At 38.5% G+C, this 22925-nt stretch overlaps 1 protein-coding gene across 3 annotated transcripts in view; it reads right to left on the reverse strand.

Moving 5' to 3' along the window:
• Positions 1-22925, reverse strand: part of tns1a (tensin 1a) — an 80104-nt gene that overhangs the window by 51929 nt on the left and 5250 nt on the right. For 2 of the 3 annotated variants that reach the window (XM_017309996.2, XM_008423546.3), the window contains 2 exons: positions 6272-6386; positions 2213-2250 (listed from right to left, as the gene is read on the reverse strand). In XM_017309996.2, coding sequence (XP_017165485.2) covers positions 2213-2250; positions 6272-6386 — 153 coding nt within the window. Of the gene's footprint in view, positions 1-2212; positions 2251-6271; positions 6387-21613; positions 21832-22925 lie in introns of those variants that run through there. The other variant, XM_008423533.3, reaches the window with a different exon arrangement.

Genomic DNA, 22925 nt, shown 5'->3' on the forward strand with positions numbered 1-22925 from the left:
AACCCACCAGCCCAGCGAACACGACAAACCAAGGGAACAGCATTCCTGGAGGCTTGTCCGGGACGTGGCTGGGATAAATCAGGAGGAATAATGAGAACGGATCTCCATAGAGGGCAGGAGAGAAAAGAGAGGATGTGACCGACTGATGCTTAGGGAGATAAAACAGAGGCAGTGCACTCTGGGTATTTAATGGCATGCTGTTTGGAGGATCTACTTGCATAGTTTGGTTGTGTTAGTGCCAAGTTTGTGTCAGGCCAAGATCTACAAGATAAATAAGAAAGAAAAGGCAACATTGAATAAAACCAGGGAAATTAATTATTGAAATCAAGTGAAGCAATCTCGGCACTTCAGCATTGTTCACCTAAGCTGAAATGAGTCCAAAAACAGATGGAATTGTGAAGAAATTCAAGGCAAAAATCTGAACTGATATTCTGTGGAGAAGAATGTAACATTCACCGGACGTTAGAGCTAGTAGCAAGTCAGACGAAGTGGATTTCTGCCAAGTTGAAACAACTTCCAGTCCAAAACTCTCACAATTCTCGCAAACACCAGAAAAATAATTTTATGGTTATATGGAAATTTTTTGATCAATTCGTATCAAAAAGTTTCATCATTTTCAAATTCTTACACAAGTATCATCAGATTTAATGTAGTTTCTCTATGCTGATGTTGTTCCAGAGTGATCCACTGCAGGTAAATTAGACTGTTGACAATCTTTTCACTCTTCTTTGCAAAAAAATCTGAATTATTGGTTTAAAGTGCGTACTCCAGAGTGATCTTTGAGAATCAACGACATGGAGCGAAAGTTATAATTAGACAGAAATTTCTTTGTTGCCTAAAAGTTAGGGATGGATGATGTATTGGCTCTATCAGATACTGAAAACAGTCCCATTTTGTCATATGGGTCCCTATTAAAATTCCAACACATTTTATTTGAGTCAACTAGATTTAATAAAATAAAAATTGAAATTCATTTTTTATCCAACATTTTCAAACAAAGATATGTCATTTTGTTCTGTTGGAAATATTTTCTTGTCCACTGTCTGTCATCTGATAATTACCCACGCTAACGCCACAAACGGCCTCGCTCGGTTTCTGAGGTATTTCGCAGATTCTTCTCCTCGAATGCTTTGCATACACAGTTTTTGTTAATCTAGTGATATGTCGGTGTAAGGATGGTTTCAGGAAGAGAAGAAAAAAATAATTTTAGACTTTTTTTAAATTCTCCCATTCAGTCCCAATAAAAAAAAACACACAAACACTCAGTTACACTCATTCCCTTGGCTGATTGGCTCCCTCCTTTCTCTGTCCGTCATGCCTCTGCTGCTTTCGTTTTGATGGGTTCTCGTCAGGCATTCCCTATTTGTGGTGCGGTTGATTGTTGGGACGTAGAAATCGGAGAAGCAGAAACTTTTCCCCACATGGGTTTATTTTTCCTCTTGTATGACGAACATTCCTCTGTTTTTAGTCCTTACAGCACTCAGGATGCCAGCTCGCTTCAGAAAAAATAAATGTTGGAATATTTGCAGCGTAGCTCTTGTTGTTAGACAGTACTCTATGGCTGATTAGATAGTTGAAGGCTTTGCTGATCACAACAGATTGCAATGCATCAAAGCCTGAGCTTGGTATAACTGCTCATTTTGGTGGAGTTTAGTGAGAGATTGGCAGGAACAAAAGTCGCCCACAGGTTGACCTGATGCAGGCCGTGGAAGATCTAGCCGCACACAGGACGCACGTTTCAGATAGAGAAATGTGCGCCCTGAAAATAGCAGTATGAAAAAAAATTGGTCCAATAAATAAATAAATTGACTCCTATAAAGAGATCAATAAATACATGTAAATAAAAGAATAAAATAACTTAAACAAATTAGACAAAAGATAAATTAATGCATATAACAAAAAGTGAAAACATAAATAAATACATAAAAATTACAGAAAACTAATAAATAATAGTGACAATCCAAAATGCATATAAAAAAATCAGGGTAATTAAAAATAAATATAAAACATTTAATTGAAATAATTTTATAAACAAAAATAATGATACTTTTTTTTAATCATCTTTAAAAAAATTAACTTGCAGTTCCTTATTTACTCACAAAAGTTTGAACAAAAATAAACTTAGACATTAAATATGAAAGAATTAGCTGCAATCTTTCTTCATAATGTGAAGTGGTCAGGGTGGAAGAGCGTAGCAGGCTCAGGGTCTTACCTTCACTTCACATTTCTTATGGCAGGACAGGCGGCATGCTGAAACAACAGAGGTAGGTTATTAATTGAATATTGAGTTGCTTAAAATCAAAAAACAACAAAAACACAAACATGTGCATGGTGTAAAAACATAATCATTTTTAATTCTGAATAACTGAATAGTTTTGAGAGTAGAATGCTACAGTGCTGCCCTCAAGTGGTCAAAAAAGCAATCAACCACTTTCTTTGTCTTTAAATTAGTTTTTTTATATTTAGAGATTTTATAGTGATTTTTTTTCACATTTCATGTGATATAAAAATCATTTGATGGAGGCTAGGAGCTCTGTCCCGGTTCTGGTGGTCTTTATGAGCAGGAAGACGCTCTACATGGCTGAGAGAGGTTTCTGGTTGCCTGAGTAGTAGGAAAACACTCCCAGGTTAAATTAGGTAAATGTGTGTCATGATGATGAATGAATTACTTGAAAGCGGTGCTAGTGAAGCGCTGCCTGCTAATTATTTCAATCAGAAAGGCAAAGCAGAGAGGAAACGTTTAGCTCGGCTCTGTTGACGTTTTGATGTGACTTCACTTTTCTTTTACATCCTCTTGGATCTAGAAAATAGTTTCAAAAGCACTGTTTGACTTCCAAACCGAGAAGGAATGCAGCTGTGTATATAAAGTTGTTTTTGATATGGCTGTCACCCAGGGTGCAATTGTTTCAGGTGACACAAGCATTCAAAAGAGAAAAAGGTCATCAAAGTGGTTCCTAAGAGTGGAGATATGGGACTAGTTCCAGTATTTTCCTCCAAACTTTGCATGAATGGTGCCTTGGGCATTCATGTGATGTTTGCATGAATGTTTGTTGCTACTAAATGTTGGAAGAAAAACTTCTAAGAGCAAAAATGACATATAAGTCTTTTTTTTTTAATCTGGTATTTCCAGTAGGGGGCACACTCCCGCTAATCCACTAATGTGCTAATAGTGTAGATAAATTTTTGCTTAGTGTCTATGCTAGCTTTGAAAATGTTTATCTCACTTAGCTTCCCCTAAAATAAATTCTAATGCGGTAATTTACTGTTATGTGAACTTTCAGTTGAAAGAAGTTCGACAGCTGTATTGACATCTGTTAAGAATCCTTCAAATGATTAGAGGTCTAAATTCATGCTCTTATTTTGAAGTGGATGAAAACTTAACCGAGCAGTTTCATTTCCTCCCCTCTCACTTTCCATCCGTGATGCTGAGCAACAATAGACATTCATTCTGTACCCACAATGCACTGCTGTAGAATTACAGTAAACTATTTAAAATTAGCCTTTTTGACAAAAACTCTATCATGGTCAAGTAGGCAAAATTAGCAACAGAGTTAGCAATGACATCAACATCTATAAAACTGATAGCATGAGTGAAAGGGCGATACATGATACATGTCGTAACACATGTTAGTGGCACGTTGGGTATCAACATGGTTGAAATTAGCGCACTAGCATTAATCAAACTAATCAATCAAGCAAATCAAATTTTATTTGTATAGTACATTTCAGCAGCAAGGCATTTCAAAGTGCTTTACATCATAACAAACACAAAAACACCACTCAACAATCAAAACATTACATTAAGTCAAGTGCCATCATGAAATTCGTAATTGATTATGTTTCAAATACAACTCTAAACAGCTGGGTTTTAGTCGAGATTTAAAGGAAGTCAGTGTTTCAGCTGTTTTACAGTTTTCTTGAAGTTTGTTAAAAATCTGTGGTGCATAGAAGCTGAATGCTGCTTTTCCTCGTTTGGTTCTGGTTCTGGTTCTGGGGATGCAGAACAGACCAGAACCAGAAGACCTAAGGGGTCTGGAAGGTTGATACAACAACAACAGATCTTTAATGTATTGTGGTGCTAAACCGTTCAGTGATTTATAAACTAACAACAGTATTTTAAAGTCTGTTCTTTGAGGGAGCCAGTGTAAAGACTTTAAAACTGGTGTTATGTGCTCTAACTAATGGTTATGATCCGTGCTTTATGGCTAGCATAGCTAGTTTTTTGGCTAGCTGTTTCTTAGTTCTGCTTTGCCCCTGCTGACCCTCAAACGACCTCACTGCATCCAGTCATCATAAGCCTCGCTTTTCCTGCCCCACTCCATCACACTGCCTACACTAAAAGCTGTTTGGTTTTGAAGAGCGAATTTTATTGCCACAAGTTTAGCCAACAAAAGAACAAAATCAGTCAATTAACAATAAAATATCTGGAAGTTGAATGTAACAACGTTTTTCTCGCTCTTTTTGTCATCTTGAATGGAAAACCTATGCATACAACATGCAGGAGGTAAAATCTCCAAGCTACCTGCTACTTTCTGGATTCAGTTTATGTTGGGTTTTAGCTTGTTTTTTTCTACATTTTAGGGTGCATAATGATTAAAAAAAGAAGATGAAAGAGAACATAATTCTCTTGTGCCCTCATTTTCTTTTGCTCTTCCAGGTCTAACTCCTTATTTCCTCTCTTCTCCCCATTTTTTAGCTCCTTTGCCTGCCTCTGCCCCACACCCCACCCATCACCCCCTTTTTCCCTCTCTTTTGCCTCTTATCTAGGCTAATGCAGCAGCAGCCATGCTAATTTTAAACACCAAATCCTCAGCCAAAGCCCTTCACAAGCCCCATCCTCTTTCTCCTTTCTCTACACTCTTCATCTCAGCCTCAGTTAAAGCCGCTGTCTTTGTGACGCCGTTGGAAAGTGACAGAGAGATCGACTTAAGATGTGTGAAAGGCGATAAAGGGAGAAAATGAGGAAGGCAAATATTTCTCTTGGAGGGACAATGAAAAATGTGGGTTATCAAAGCATGTTGGTAACACTTGCATGCAGGAGTTTAGTCCTATTTCTGCTTGTTCAGAGAAGCAATATTAGCTAAAACTTTGTTTAAATTTGACACATACACTGGCTTCCAAACAGTCAAAGTGTCTGATGTAAAGATTAGGAAAAATAGATCATCGGAGAACCTATTGATTCAGGTTAGTCAAGATCAGCTGTTCTAGTAGGATGTTGCCAGCCAGCCAGCCAGCCAGCCAGCCAGCCAGCATATCTTTCTGCTTGGTGTCTCTATAAAAGTATGCTAGGTGATTTTAAGGTGTTCCCAGGACAGAAGAAACTTAATCAGATCCCTGAACCATTTCGGCTGACTGACTTTGATATTGATCCCTTGCAACTATGTCACCTAATCACGTTATAGTGGGGCATTTTCTCCATGCTTACTAATAATGAAACAAGAAACTTCTCCACAACTCAATATTTGATTGCATCTTACTAATCTTACTAACTCATGAAGTATATAAATGTTAATCATTGATTTTTTTGTGTAAGCAACCGCTAAAAACCAAAACTTACTGAAAGTCTCCTTTTTAATTCTAAATTCAAATCAATGTCACTAAAAGAACATGCTGTCCTCTGTGTAACATGGTGGTGGCAGCTTCGTGATTTGAGGTTATTTTTCTTCAGATGGATGTGAGGTTTTTGTCAACATAGATGAAGGAATGAAATGGGTAACACTTTATTTGAAGGGGGGTGAATAAGACTGACATGACACTGTCATAAACACCTGTCATGAACATGAATAAGCCTTCATGAATATTTATGACTGTTGTCATAAAGTGTCATTCAGTAAATTACCAATAAATTACTGATATAAATTTGTTATAAAAGTATTACTGATTGCACTTTAAAAATTAGGTAACTTTATGTTATTAAAGGTAAAGTTTAAATAGTAATGATTTCTTGGTTAATGTCAAGTTGTCATAAAGACATTTTGAATAATGTCAACTTTGTATTAAAAGTGTCATAATTTACAGAATGACGCTTTACGACAACAGTCATAAATATTCATGAAGACTTATTCATGTTCATGACATATGTTATGTCATGTTTATGAAAGTGTCATGACAGTCTTATTCAACCCCTTCAAATAAAGTGTTACCATGAAATGTTTTGGCCCCAAACCTGTCTGGAAGTCCTAAATCAAACAACACAGGACTCTAAACAGTTTCAAGAGTTGTTGCCAAAAAGTGACAGACAAAATAAATTGGCTGAATCCCAGACACTCACCTTTACAGATGAGACCCTCCTTGGTGATAGCCTGCTTGCAAATATCACAACTCTTTGCCTTCTTGAACGGCTTCAGCTTGAAGGTGTGTGTGTGGACGCCCTCCAACTCGTCGGGCTGCAGGAAAACAACAAAAAGGAAAATATCAGAATTCAGTCTACAAAACGGAACAAGAAATTCACTGATAATTTCACGCATTTATTCACTGGACGGATTGGGCCTTTGACGTCGCTGGATTCCAGTGAACCAGATCTCTACTGTCACTAATGTAGCATTTGACAGAGAGGATTTACATGCACACATTCTCATTGATTTTAGGCTTTAAATGATGCATTTTCTTAAGTGGAATGATGCTACAGCAAACAACAACAGTGATTTTTAGGATTTCCACACTTACACCATGCTAATCTTTGGCTAACTGTCTCTTAGGAAGCGATAACTCACCTTAGAGTTATTCCAATGTCTACTCAAACATGCTTGTTGTCATTGTCAACAAGTAAATTAACACAATTTGAAAATGAAATAGATGAAATAGTCAGATTATTCCATAACTTATTGTTTACTGATAATCTACTGCTACTGATCAAATTTTAAAAGGATTTCATGACAATGACAAAGAAACACATTTTTGTGGAATTTTTTTCATTAAAAATGATTATTTTTGTTGTTTTAAGTACAACTGAATCTAATAAATAATTTTTAAAAAGTGAACCGGGAGTCTTACATTGGATTTTATTCGTCGAATTGAACGACTGATTCAGGATGAGGACTTCAGAGGGAACTTTGTCGCAGGATTCATTGAAAAATACTCAAAAAAAAATGGAAACATGCTTTGCATCTTTATACTCCCAATAAGTGCTTGCAGTGCAACCAGAGGATGCCAGCTTCAGAGGCAATCTGGCAATAAAAGACAATAACGCTGACACAAACGGAGGTGGTGACTGCAGCTGTGGTGTGTTTGGTGTTTTTCTTTTTATCCATCAGAGAGAATCCCCCAGAGACACTAAACAAGTCCATTCCATGACTTATCTCATTCACTATCAAAGAAGAACTGTTTTAAAGTGTAGTCCTTCCTGCCAAACAGCTGCATATTAATCTGCTCTGATTTGTTCAAAGTGTTTCGTTCCTCAACAAAAAAATCAGAGCACATTCAACCCGTTTAGATCTCCTTCTCTCTTCTCTTGTGTCTGAGCAGCCTTCTCATGACTCATAGTAATGATGCCATTTCCTGTGTGTATTTGTGCAGCTGTGCCGCTCTGGGCTCTAGGAGCCAGCATCTTGTTCCAGCTGTCACCTTGACAGGTTAAATGAAGGAAGGATTCCCTCCATGCGCAAGCCAAACTGATTCAGTGAGCCACTGCTGACGGGGAGAAAAGCTGGGATATGTAACATGTGGTCAGTCAGCGGTGACTCCAGCTTCTCTTTCAGCAGATTCCATGATTTAAAGTTACCAAACAGCAGGAGTTAACAGCTGATCATATTTAGGGGAGTAAACCTCCAGAATTTAAGATAGATCTAAACCTCAAATAGACTCGCGCCTTTTGCGTTCAGCTGAATGAAAAACTAACTACTGCTTCACTGAAACAAACTAATGTTAAATATAAAGGACTAAAGCTACATATTCTAATAAATACCGTAACCTTACAGGAAACACTGACAAGGGTTTTGGAAACATGAAGAAGCAATATTTGTACTTCCTCCAAGTGTTAAATGGCCTCAGACAACAACAAGCTAACCATTACAAGGTTCATTAAATATTAAAGCTGAATGGATACTGAAGGTCTATAGATATCACTTCTAGGATTTCTGACCAACAATTGGATTGTCTAAATGAGATTTTTTAAATTCTGACTTTAAACTCAAAATTCTGAGGTCGTCCATTTCATTTTAAATCAAGTTGATTTAAAACTTTCTATTGTGTATTTCGCTTTTTGCCCAAGTTATACACTCATAAAGATGAAGGAAGAGTTTCAGTCTTCAATACTATTAGCACTTTGCCTTTGAAAACACTCATAAAAAATACTCAGCTCTGTTTCCAGCTTAAATTCACCCATTGCTACAGTATGCACCATTATTCTTCATCCACATCATCTTTACCGTTGAGAAAACAGCTGAAACTCTTCAGCAAGCGCACTTCTTGATAAAAGTTATTGCGCCATCATATTTGAGCTCATTTTCCTTTTAGCCTTTTATGTTTTCCCCCCTCCATGTCCCACATCTAATTTGGCTCAAAGCTTCTTTTTTTTTTTTCTTCAAAAATCTGCTTCTCATCGTTTTACTTGCTTATCTGCCCACATCTTAATGGGTTTTGTCACACTGTGACACTCTCACCAAAGCTCCGGAGAGAAATCCTGACTTTGGCTACATTGAGTTGGACAGAGCATGTTAAAGAAAACAGCATGCTAGAAGAAATTCATCTTTAATTATTGGTGATTTTGAGCTGTTTTTGAACAATCAGAGCTGACTGTTGTCTCTTGTGAAAACTGAAGGACTTAAACTGGCAAGTAAACGAAACGTGCAGTAAGAAAGGATAAGGTTAGGGTCTTTTTGACTAAAATTTAGATGAAAGTAAAGTTTTTCTTTCATCTTTTCCTCAGGGAACCATTTTACGGTCCTCTGTTATTCATGCCGTACATATTGTCCTAAGTCAATATCTCCCCCTGACCCTTTTCATAGGGGTGGCTAAACAAGGCCAGTAAAAACTTTAGGGATTGCAAAATTAATAAAAAAAATTTTTTTTTGATTGATTGATGAAGATGACTCCATGTTTGTCTAGAAAGCCCGGTTTGTTTGGGGAGGTGTGAATGTGTAATCGAACTGTAATGTGGACCAAAAATATGAACTCTGGTTCCCTCTAAGAAAACTCGGTGTCGGTTCAGTTGAAGTGAACTCTGATATGTTTCGAATGCATGAGGATGCGGCTACAAAAGCAGGAACCGGATACATCGCAGGGCATTCTGGATAAATACAAGCAATATAAAAGCACAAGCTCAGTACTTTTTACCAGAGACAAAAGAGAAATCCTCCAAAATCCTCTAAAATCTGACACTACTTCTTTTTCTTTTTTAGTTTTTAATGGCAGCTTGCATCCATCAATGTTGCACTACTGCTATCTCTTGGATTTTACTACTCATCATTTTCTGGCCTCACATTCTCTTCATGAATCCAACATTTTTCAAAAAATAAACTATTTTTCTTTTCTATTCATTTCTATTCATCTGAGCAATGACATTATCTTATGCCACTCCATTTTTGTTTACATTTTGAATGAAGTTCCACTGGTCTTCTTCAGAGGTTTTCATGCGTTTCCCTTCAGTAGGTTTTGGTGTAGCACCACCACAGGCATGGAGGTGAAGAGGTTCTTCAATTAGTTTGATTAGTTTGACACAGTGCAGTGTGAAAGTGAACCACAGCAGCTGAAAATGGAACAAATGTTCAATCAAACTGAATCCGCCTACCAGAAATGAAAACCCCCTAAGTGTCTGAATTAAAAATAAATATTTCTAGCCAAGAGAAAGAACTTTGTTCATCTTACAAACGAAGTATGGCGAAAAATTTTGGAGTTCCACCTTTAACAATCCTTCATTAGATTTGCTTTAAATCTTCACAATTGACACATAAACCAATAAAACAATCTCACTTTAAACTATATTAATCTTCATCTAATTCTGAGAACTTCATTTAACATGACTGTGACATTGTAGAAATTCTAGATAGGAATAATTCTGGGTGTCTCACACCAGAAACTCCCTTCTTCGTCTTCTATTTTACAGAAATTTTAAAAGTTTTTTCTTCAGGCTTTATTGTTTCTTCATATCCTTCAAATTAGTCGATATTGTTAAAAATGAATAATAAATATCCAAGTGCTTTTACCAACTCGTCCACACAGAGTGTTTTTACAGTGCAGGTCCAGTCCGGGTTTATAAATAGAACTCAAAGTTCCTCGATGCCACTCCACAGCCCCGATGTTAAAGATGACCTGGCAGAAAGCCACCAGAAAGCTGAACCAATCACACGCAGCCAGCTGTGTCACAGCCAGGTGCCATGGTTACCTGACTGCTGTGGCAACCGGGGTCAACGTGCCCTGTCGCACCAGAATGGATGAGGCGTGACGGGAAGAACTGGAGAACAAAACCATCCAGAAGTTTGCAGACACACACAGGCAAGGAAGTATCGAGAAAACCGGGGGACAAATAGAAGCTGTGTGTGGGCAAAGCCACATCTGGAATTTACTGTCACTGTTTAAATAAGAGTTGATTAGATTTCAGTAAAAAAAATAAAATAAATAATAAAAAAAGAGTAAAACAATAGAAGTGAGTTGCGTTGGGAGAAGGGGTTAAACTTTTCTTTTGTCTGAAGGTAAATATGTAGCTGATTATCTTAAATTTAGCCACTAACAAAAGCAAACTACAACTCTTTTCCTGTAATTACCAGTAATAATCTTGCTGCAAAAGTCATTTCACGTTTCCAAATTTAACTGGAAACCCATACGCTTCTCCCCTGCAGGCTGCAGGAGATTCCCAGGAGGAACAATGTACAGGAGAGTCATGCTGAGTGGCAAGGAAGCCGAGGCAGAAATGGATGTAGATGACGAAAAAAAAAAAAAAGATGGTTTAAAGGAAAGGAAGGAGAGGAAGACGGAACAAGAAGAGAGTATGATTGTGTACGTATGTGCACGTAAAGAGAAGAACCAGTAAATCAAGGCTCGCTGCTCTTCTCGTGTAGTTGCACTTAGCTAATGAAAAGCATCGCTACGCTAACTCGACCGCGACCCCACTTAGAGCCGAAGAGACGGGAGGGAAGTCTCAAAGGCAAGCTTCTGTCCCTCTGCCTGGACACGGACTGATATGAACCCTGCAAAAAGCCTTTTTCCTTATTTCTGTCTGACATTATATCAGTTTAGTCAATTTTTTTTCAAATCTATTTTCTGTTCATTTTGAGCTGAACCAAACTCCATCCTCAGATAAAGCAAGCTGTCATTGGAGGAAGATGTAAACATGACAGTAAATCATCATCATCCAGAAGAGCACCACTTTGAGGTGCTCCGTCTGGAGCCAAATCCCTGATGCCCAACAATAATGTACATCCATGAACGCAAGCTAACCCACATCCATTTTCATTTCCATATTTAAAGCCGGCAAACCTTTTCTATTCCAAGACTTCCACATATGGTTCAGTTTATTGCCCAGTAATGGGGAAGTCTTTCTGCATGAACTGGGAGAATGGGTCTTAAGCACACAATGCGGGACATGTTGAAGTAAAGATATATCATATCGTCTTGCATTATGAGCACATTTGGCACAAACCGTGCAGCCCTTCAACCACTCAAGCAGAATTCTCAAACAGAGCGCTGTAAATCAAGCACATTTCAGAATAAAATACGACACTGAAGTGATTTGTTTGAGCTTGATTATGTTTTTCAGAGCCATGTGTGGCTGTTCAGCTGTACTCAACTCTAGAAAATGCAACAACAAAAAAAAAGGAGATAATTTCAGTCACTTGAGTCACTGTTAGCGGATGGTTGAGTCGTGTAGAGAAAAGGCTGGAGATTATGATGGCATGAGGGACACGCCACCAAAAGAGAGGAGTCCGGACCCCACACAACCCGCCGGTCACCCCCTCTTACTGGATGAAACTGCAGCGCAACACCTGCTTTCAATTTGGAGCGAATTGAAATTCTATTGGGAACAATGCTGGGCTTTGTGAGACAGCGAGCAGCAGAAAACAGGAATAGCCATGGAGAGATACTAGAAGGAGAGAATGAAGAAACCAGATTTCATAAAAGGTAGCCTACCGGGGTAAACAATTGTAGAACAGTTCTTTACATAAATACATATAAATATGTCACTGCTGTTGCTCAATTTTATCTTCGAAAATCATTGTTCTTCATTCCTTTACATGTAAAAGCATTCCAATCATTTATACATTCATTTTCAAATTTACATCTAAGGCATATTTCCCTCTAACTGGACAGCAGTTTTTCTCCTCCTCAAAATCGGAAAGACGAGAGAACATGACATTAAAGTCTAATCTGGGAAATGGCGACAACAAAACTTCATCACAGTTTTAAAAAGTTAGGCTGTGAAAAAATGAGATGGCAGAGAAAACATGGGAGTGTGAGTCCCTTCCCTGCTTGTTTCTGTGCCTTAAGTTGGCTGTTGAAAGGAAGCCAAAGCGGAAAGAAACGTGTGCAGTTTCCTAAGAGCTTCTGAGACTTTAACTGGAAAGTTAGCACTTCAGGCAGGTCAAGCAATCAAGAAAGGAAAACAAATTATATGTGGAGAGGCACATTCAAGACTGAAAGACTTTGGAGAGGTTACTGATTAATCCAGGAAGATTAGACAGCAATTAGACATGTGATCAGGAAATTGGACGGCTGAGAAATAAGTTGTGGGACATGGAGGAAAAGCTCATCAGAAGCTAGTAGAAAGTAGATTTCTACTGAAACAAAGCCACAAATTAAAGATCCAGCTTTAAAAAAAAACCCACACACACTTGAATCCCAAAATCACTAAGGAACAATTCAGGGAATCCTTACTCGTTTTCAACAAGAACATAAAGACAGAAGGAAAGCTTAATAATTCTGTTTATAAGCCCTTAGGAGACCTTCTTCATTGTGATTATGACACATTAATGATGGGTAAAAGAATTACCCATCATCATTACTGTAAGTTAAGAAGGACCACAGGCTACCGCTTACAGATCTCCTCTGTTTAGGTTTTATTGTCACATTAAAAGTTTCAGATCATCAGGTTCAATGTAAAATCAAGTATAAAATGCTATCTAAGGTAAGCTAGCCTCGAAATCTGATAACTTTCTTAGTCACAGGAACAACTTTCATTAAGTGACTGCTGCCAATCGTAACCCAATCATATTTGCAGAATTATTCTAAATGGATGGCCCATTAAAGGGTGTTTCCATCAAGCTAAAGTTCAAACTTTGACAAAGCCACTCCAGACATCTGCTCTTTGCTTCCAGAGGTACTTGGCATCACTGTTCTGCCACATAACCCAAGTGTGTTTGGGATTGACTTCCAGGACTTCCTGCTAGAGAGCTAAATTCATGGTTCCCTTCATCACAGCTAATCCTGCAAATACTGAAACAGTGAAGCACTACCATCAGCATCCCTTTGGGATGAGTTGTCATTGATTTTGGGAGATACTATTCCATGTTTCTATATATTGGATATCGACTCTCATGGTTCACTAACATCCCAAACCTTTTTCATGATGATAAATATTGATGGCGCTGTTCCTGTTGTACACAAAACAAAGTCACGCCCAGATCTTTAGCCTACTTCCTTTATTTATGTGATTTTGTTAGTGCCCCCAAGTGGTCAAATAATTAATAGGTGAATTAATCAGAAAATAGGCTAGGATGCCCTCAGTTTGAGCCACTTCAAGCATTCAGTTTTGCAAAGGTGAGTGAATGTTCATCAGTGCAGACAGAGCGTGTGCATAGCATAGCATGAGATAAAGTAATCTCAATGGGTCCAAACTTGTGACATTAAGTACTTAATTCTAGATGGACAGACAATTCATGATTTAAAGGGCGTAATTACTTTTTCACACTGGGCCAAATTGCTTTGGAAAGCTTTTTTTACTCAGCTGAGTGTCATTTTACATGAAAGCACTTACCTTTGAGTGTGAAAGCCTGACTGCAGCTGTTTGTCCTGTTTGTGCATGTGTGCAGTGTGATCGATATCAGGTTTAGACAGAGAGAGCCAAAGATCAATGTGCTGTGATCATCAAGTCTGGCCTGCTTATGATCATTGCTGTGCAGCTAATGAACCTGGACTTGCATACTGGCTAATGAGCTCTGCTGTTTCTGACTCTTGTTTCAGGAAAAAAAAAGAGAGAAACTTTTAAAAAGAACACAAAGATGTAGTGTTTGAATTATTCATTAGGAAGTGTTACAGCTGATGTTCTAACACACACTGCAGCTTTTTACATTGTTTGATCTTGGGAAGCAGGTACTTCTAACTTTTTAAATGTCTTCGTTAAGATTTAAGGATACATGGGTCACATTCAGTTGAAGGCAGATATTTGTAATTACTGCATATATTTAAAAAAACTTATTTTCACTGTCTGAAATAAAAATTTGTGTTTTAATGCAACATGCAATCTCCCAAAATTAAGGAAATCTGTGGCAATAAATCGATTAAAACAATGAGTATTATTCTAAACAGGCATTTACAAATCAACTTGTTGGTGCACTACTGATTCCTATCTGAGACGGTAGAAGAATTACCTTGTTCTATCTGAAGTGTAGTATAATTTAAGGTTATGAAAAATGAACCCTTTCTGATTTCTTCAGTTTTTAAATCAAAACATTTTTTTATCAGCAAATGACCTTTTTGAGACTGTAGTTAACAATCAATTACTAAAGTACTTAGTGATTATTTTAAAGACTAATTCATCAAGATTAATCAGGTTAATTGCTCCAGCCAATGACAGTTCATGAAATATTTCCCCTTGGGAATGTGCATTTAGCTTGGAACTTCTATGAGTACTTCTCAAAACATACAGGCAATACAGTTGTTTTGGAAAGAAAAACGCTGAAAATACAGATCAGAAGAGTGATTCTGTCTTGATCTACTAGCTGTGTATTTCCTGTGGTCATCCCCATGTTAAAGCTTCACAGTTTTTGACATTTAAGACTTCTAAAGGCAAAGAGAAACCATCTCATCTGGCAGCTACTGAGGTATGTGGGCTGAAATTCAAACTGCAGTATGAGAAATGGGGGCAGAGCATCTCACAGTGCCCACGGGAAGGGTGCTAAAGCTGGGTTGAGGGCTAGCTGATGGTGGCCTGGGGGTCTGGAGGGAGGTGTTCAGTCACAATGGATATAAATCATCTGGTCATGAATACACAGAGCATTGTTTAGCCAGAGTGACAGCAAAAAGTCTCTGAGGAAAGTCTTCACTCCATGTTGGCCATGCATTCATGCACAGTTACACAGATAAAAAAAAACTGGAGCAAGGAAGAAGCTCTAGTGAGAACTGGAACCAAGACAGGACATGACGTCCCATTGGAGGCTCATGACCAGAACTGGGTCTGAGTACAATTCTGTCACTGAGAGGACATCAGCATCACAAAGCCAACATTCAGCTGTCAACTTCATAACATCATTAGAATGAGCAACAGAAACTGTGCAAACAAACTCTATAGGCTGAACCAATGCGTGACTAGCTTGGTAAAAACTAGCTCCTCGTTCTACGCTGTAAACAACCATCAGCCACTGAAAATACTTTTGCTGAATTCTGTGAAGAGTAGGCCACAATGTCATTGCAAGCAATAAAATGCTGTAAGTATTTTTCTTATTCGACTGACTATTCTTAAGCTTGGCTAAAAGCGGACTAAATGGTTTTGTTCAATTCCTCTGCTGCCATTGTCAAACTATAAGTATTTTACAGTTCTAAAACTGTTCACAACTGTTCCTACAGTTCATTGACTGGTTCAGTTGAAATTGATCCTTAGAAATTCAGTTCAATGGGAAAAATCCCGGATGGCGCACTAAAGGGAGATGATAATCAAGTGCAACTACATAAGAAGGCAATGGCCAAGATAACGTGTCACCAAAAGTTTGGAAAAAGACAAATTGATCAATAGGTCAAATGTGATTACCTCTTAGGCTATCAAGAACAAGAGCTGATACTGTTTATGGTGTTCATGAGCAAAATTTGAAATTGATCATGGAGTGGAGGGTCTCTTCAGGTTCTCACCTTTGCTTTTTTGTGGATAATGTGGTTCTGTTGTCGCCTTCAAGCCATGATGTTCAACATTCATTGGAGATGTTGGTGACTGAATGTAAAGCAGGCAGGATGATAGTCAGCCGAGGTGGCTGTGTGTCTGAAACCTCCTTGAAGGCTTTCAGGTCAGATCCGAATTGCAGGATCTCTAAATCCCTTCAAAGCAACAGGGTGACACTGCGGAGAGGAATGTCTGGGATTTTCTCCTGTACCCACTATGTTTACAACTTTATCTTAGAAAGCAGAACACAATAGATTGATAGATGAACAACATCATCAGAAAACCTCCAAGCTTTGCCTTTTAACTTTAAAAGAAAATGATTAATGTGGTTTCTGTGGTATTTTTATGGAACTCTTACGCCCACGGCCACACAAGGAGGATCCATAGTAAATTTATCAATCAATAATCTCTTCACTCAACACAAGCTGATTACAAGGCAGGGCTAGCATGATTACAAGAGGAAAATGGAATTTCTAGAAGACATAACGTGCACAAACTCAAACAGAGGTGTCACAAGGAGAGGCATGGCAGGCAGTAACTGTCCGATCAAAGCCTGATTGATTTTCAGAGCTCTCTGGGGATTCTGGTCGGTCAATAAGGGACTCTGTTAGACAACTCAGGACATGATGGATCTGCCATACGTCTTGCCTGACAGCATTGCAGCTGCTGTGAACTTGACTAGAGCAGAGAATAGAAATATTTATTTGAGCTGCCTTGAAATTGTGAGGCTTGAGTTAAGTGAAGGTGAAAAGAATTGAGGAGAAACCACAATGTAAAAGTAACAACTTACTGTCCATTCAGGGAAAAGCTCATATAATGGGGATTTGAAAGTTTGTTTAATTTTGTTACCCCAGAAAATGTTTTAAATATTAAAGTATCCTTACATTCATTATCCATACCCAACTATCCATAGGTCCACCTGGAGAGTCCCAGGACTGGGATTTGAACCCAGAACCTTCTTGTTGGAAGTGATCAGTGTTAACAACTGTTCCACCATGGAGCTCAGTAAAGGTTGAAATAACATGCTGGAATTAGGGCCCTGTATGGCTATGCGGTTATCTAAAGCTTACCTCATAAAACTCCCTAGATTTGGTGCTTGTTCGGGACCTTTACAAAACATTTCTAATCTTAAACCAGGATATTTCAAAAGAGAAAATCCAGTGACGTGCGGTCAGGGGAGGCAGGTGAGGCAGAGCCTCACCTGTCATCATGGAAAAATAATATAAAATCATTTATATTGCTTGTGACAGCCGACCCTACTGTCACACAGACCTGAATGGTAACTGTTTGTTTTGTTCATCCTTAATATTAATTTAGACATTAATTAGTGAATAGTTTTGATTTTTATTTTTGAAAATTTTCATTAGCTTGACTTTTTAGTTAACTATTTGAAGTGCACACATTTAGTTAACTTTATTTGTCAGTTCTTTATATTTTTGTTAAAAGCAACAAATTAATTTATTTGTTTTGAGTTACCAGTTTCCTTTGGAGCTGCTGCTGGAGGGTCACAGAAGAGCTCCAGCTAATTGACATCCATTTATGGCTGGCAAACCTCCTCAGCGGGCCGTTCCATTTGTTTGCCAGGGGACGGGGAAATTTGGTTTTCTTTCATTTAATTTGACCAGTTCTTTAATGTCTCTTCTATTTGGTAGTTTCAGTCCAATGTTTGTTAAATTTAAAGATTTGGTGTTGTATTGATTAGTATTTGTTTAAGTTTTTGTATGTTTAAATTACCCCTTGTGTATCAGCTGTGGTCTGATCAGCCACTATTTAAGCTCCCCTCATGTCTTGTTTGTTAGGTCAGTTTTGTGCTTGAGTTCTTTGTGTTACTACCTGAGTTGGAGTTTGTTATGTTGACCTCAGTTTTTGGGCTCAGTTCTTCATTGTTTAATTATTTTTGAACTTTTTTGTAATAAATTAAGATTATTTTTGGATTCCATTCAGCGTCTCTCTAGCTGGTTTATGCAAGAACCCTCACATTGCTATTTTCATGTACTATAAAGTATCTATTTTTTACTTAGCTTAACCAATTCTGATGAGTTTTTCTACAAAATCGCTTGATTTTCGCATTTTCCAATTCAAATGCTCAGAAGTGAAGCCGGTGAGGCAGCAGCGAGCTGAGCCTCACCTGGGATTACGAAACCTCTCGCTAACTGCACTGGCTGCCATTATATCACAGCATGTTTGTCCTGTCTGTACGCCGGCAATAAAATGCCTAAGAAACATTTCATATATGGACTGATCTTCCATAATTTTGCTTATGTATATAATGTACAGTGTTTTTTGTCACTGTGTGTGTACCGTGTTTTGTGTGCAGAGGAGCGATAAGAAACGGCAGAGAACAGACTCGAGGTGAGGCCCGCTGGGGGCGCTCATGTTCCCAGATGTTGTGACTGCACAACTGCAGAGTAAGACGCAGTGAGCTAGCCATGGAGCTAGCCACACAGTAAATAAGTAAAGTACAGCGATATATTTGTTTTCTTCTATCTTCCGACGTCAACATGAAAGACTACATTTCTACACTTAAACGGTTTTCTAAAGTGGATTTTCAATTGAAGCAGGAGATAATAACTAAAGGAAGACCAACACCGGAGCTGAAAGTTTTACTTCAAGACAGTTTGATGATTCTCAAACGAAGTAGAAAAGACATGCAGAGGATGAACTGATATTTTTGTGCAGAATTAGGGGTGCATGGATTTCATTGATATGTAAAGGTAAGACAGCAATAAGATGTTTTTGTTTAGTTTTTTAATTAAATGTGCGTTTTGTCGGCTACAGTTAATGTTTAAATAATTCAGTAAAGTAGAAGCGGTAGCTAATCTACCACAGCAATTATTTATTAATAAAACATTAAGCCTAAAACGTACTACAACAAAACTAAATGTTCCGTGTGCAAAATTCTTGAATATTTTTTGGTTAAATCCTAAAACATGAAGTGGCTTTGTTGTCAGTTGCTATGGCAACGAGTCTGTGTAGCTTGGCGAATACAGATTACTTTGTTGTGGATCATAGCACGAAATTAATACCTACATTTATAAGTTTCACTGAGTTTAACGCGGCTATGGATGACATGTAAAAGATTTGTCTTTTTGCCCCCTAGCGTTGAATGCATGCGCGAAATTTCCGTAGGTCCAATCACATGGATGGTGTCCATGTGATTGGACACCATCCAATAACATGGACACCATCCATTGCTGGTGAGGCACTGACTTTGACAAGTCAGTGCCTCACCAGCAATGAACCTCACCGCACGTCACAGAGAAAATCCTATTCCTTAAAATGTCTGTCTGGAATAGTTGTGATTAGAGTTGTAATTGTTCAGCTGTGGGTATCCAAGCATTTACTCAGCTTCTTTTTGCAGAGCTCAGCACAAGTGTTTCCTCAATTGTGGTTGATTATGTAGTTGTATTTAATGCTCAAGCTGGTGTTTTCATATTCCATAATTTGTTCTTTGATAACAGCCAATGTTACTTGATTACTTTAGAATTAACATAAACAATTGCTTTCATCATTATGACAATGTATTATTCAGAGTAATGTTAGAATTAGCATGGTAACATTTATGTAAGCAGGCTATCATTATGCCAGGTCTATTTTGCTGAATTATTGTGCAGCTTTTTTAATAATGACCACTGTCAACTGATAAATCCATAACATATATGTACAGTAATATTTATGTATTACTTGGAGACATATGTTTTTAGCATGGAAGTACTAACGTGCTAAAGCAGATATTGGTAATGAAGTAATAAAGTGAAAATTCAGCGGTCTTCTTTATTTATTATTTTGCTATCCAGTAATCCATTTTGTTAGTTACTGATGATCTTAAAATAATTTTGCAAAGAAGTAGCTGGATGAATGTGGTATTTAGAGAAATGCCAGGAGGGTTAGCCTGCTAACAATTGGCATGATTGGCTCACAGAAACTACAGTTGATTTTGGTCTGTTTTAATAGAACCAGTGCAGAATCCATACTTTTATGTACCCTTTGACAACTTTCTAGTGTTCTAATAATGAATAAAAAATTCCAGAAAACAAATTGGAAAATGGAGATTTCAGTAGGACACAATAAAGTTAACAAATGGACTATAAGGACAGTTTCTTCTCAAAGCTGTGACATTACTTCATAAGTTTAACAAATTTCACTCCCTGGTGAATCACCTGAAAAAGAAAAATAGAGTACACCTCGTTGTCATTTCAGTCAAGTTAATCACCTACCTACAAATGTTGCAATCAATCCAAGTCTGACATTATGTTACATTGTTTTCTTGGTATAAGTAGATTTTATTTACTAGGATGACCGGTTTAGAAACCCACTCCTGCAAACTGAACTCAGGTGAACACGAGAAGCAAACTGTTGAGTAGTTTTTGGGGTTTTTTTCCCCAAAATTCTTTAGCACATGTCAAGTAAGTTTTGTTAAGCTGCTTTGCATTTTATACAACAGTAATGAGCTCACGGATGTATTTGACCAGCGCTGTAGGAACTAGCAGGCATTTGTAGCTTCTTCTGTCAAATCTAATATTCCCTCTCAGTGTGTGGGGCTGATAAATTATTAATAGCATGTATTTGAGGAGCTTTCTGAGAAGCAGCTTCTCACACGTCACTCAGCCTCTCCACTCTTCTTCCTCTCTGTTGATGATGTCACAACTCCTAACATCCCTTTCCTGCTCAGCGTTCAACTCCTTTCTGCTGTCGGTGTAAAGGCTCTTGATGCGCTATTGAAGGCTTCCATCTGGACGACTCAATGCTCTGCTTTGCATGGGAGTGTTTTCCTTCCACCCTGCCTCTTTCCACTTGCATCTAAATAGCTCTGTGCTCCACTGCAAGCTGGAGAAAAGTAGGGCAGATGCCTCATGTACATGTGTGTGTCCCGTCATTGCATACTGTGTGTGCACATTCTGCAATCTAAAGAAACCATTAATTCAACTCTAAAGCTACTGGTAGACACTTAAGGTAAAGAGATGATGCAAAGTCTTGACCTTGTAAAATGCAATCAAAAACATAAAGAAGGTCTAAAAAGACAGACAGGAGTTAAAGGTCTTTTGCCCAAGTTCATGTGTATCATAAATTTCAAGGGGTTTGTTTGGCGTGTTTCTGTGGAAAGCCCCCGGTTCCTGAAGCACTCAGTCAGTCCCAGATAGAAGAAGGAGATTAAATTATACAGGAGAGCCCAGAAATAGCTCAAGTGCCGAGGCCGTGTGGACTCCAGATGCGAGAACACGGCATTGCAAGTCGCCACAGGAACAGTCAACTGGATTAGTGCTGCCCGGACCACCGAACGGAGCAGTCTACTATAAATTTGACGTGCGATGGGATGAATGAGAAGGGATGTACGGGTCCTTGAACTTCCAAAGCAAATATGGAACCAGATTTGTGGGGGAAAAAAAAAACTTTCATGCTTCAAGTGAACTCATCAGTGGGCACTCTGTTGGGATTTCTAAAACAACTTTTCATCTTGAACTGTTCACTTTCTCGGAGTTTACATTTAAACACAATCACCCTCTTAACTGAACATGGAAGCCAACTGTCCCTTTCTAGTGTAGGTTTGTTTGTCTTTCTGATAATGTTTTACACAAAATGCAGATCTCTTACCCAGAACATGCAGGAGAGGCAGACCCAGGTCCTGGCCCTTCCGGCCAGAGCAGAGGGCAATGACAGAGAGACAGAAGGCATCCTTTAAAAAAAAGACCTATCCAAGCTCACAGCCAGAATCCACAGTGTTCCCAAAAATTCGGAGCGTTTCCACCCAAACCCTGGTTACACAGATCCATGCCAGCCGTTTCAGATGCACAGAGGAGTAACAAACCCAGTGCTGCTTGGCTTTAGTCAGTCTCCCTCATGTGAGCGCCCTCCCTTCTCCTACTTCTTTAAGCTGTCCCTCTTGTTCTCTAGCTCACTTCTGCCTGGCAGTCCTTTCCTCTTGAAGTGTGGTAACTTTATTCCATTTTTGGGGGGAAGGAGGTGAGTGCTAACCTTTACTTTTCTCTCCAAAAACTCCCTCTCCTCAAATGATCCTTGTTAGCCCCTCCTTTCCCCTTCCCTCTCTTTACACACATGCACATACAAACTCTATTCACTGACCAACCCTCCACCCCCACTTTTAGCTTTCTTGCATCGCATACCTCACCTCTCCTTCCCTCCATTTTTCTCCTGGAAGCATGCTCACTCATGTCTGTGCTAATGTCACTTCAATTTTTCATCGGCAGCCCCTTCCTGTTTCCAAATTGTCTCTCCTCCTGTGAAATATCTGCAGGACAAACTGGCTGCTGTGACTCTGCCAAGGCCGAGTCCAATTGCCTACACAATACATCAGAATAGTTCCTTGCAACAGATATGCGAATTTGTATGTGATATCATACCCCTATATGCCTTTGTTTATCTTGAATTTAGTTATTATTGTGCAAAGAGTCTAAAATTAGATTACTAACAAATGTTTTACAGTAATGCCAGGAATTGTTATGCTACTATAGGTAAAAAAAACCTTTACTAGGATTTCTTGCATATGGAGAAAAATCCTACCAAGTCTGTGGTGTAAAGGAGTTGCCATGCTTCGGTTAATTTATCACCACATCATCATATCCATTCCTTCAACCTTCATCAAGCCCTCAAAACAAAGAGCCATAGAGACAGTTGTGCTAAGGGCCCCAAAACTCTCTTTCTGTTATGGTTGATATGTTTGCCTGATTATTTGCTCCAACATCCCGACTCCTAAACCCTACTGTTAGCTTGACTCTTAACCCTTATGACAGTAAACACAAACTACATTCACGAACCAGAATAAACATGGACAGATTTTCTTTGTTCATGCACCAGCTGGAAAGGAATGGCAATTGCGAGAGTAAAGGCTTTGGACTTCAGGATCTCAGAGTTGGTTGGTCCAAACCTTTAAAAATATTCAGCCCTC

The sequence above is a fragment of the Poecilia reticulata genome, chromosome 2 (genome assembly GCF_904066995.2).
Source record: "Poecilia reticulata chromosome 2, P_reticulata-male-v2, whole genome shotgun sequence".
NCBI classification, from domain to species: Eukaryota; Metazoa; Chordata; class Actinopteri; order Cyprinodontiformes; family Poeciliidae; genus Poecilia; species Poecilia reticulata.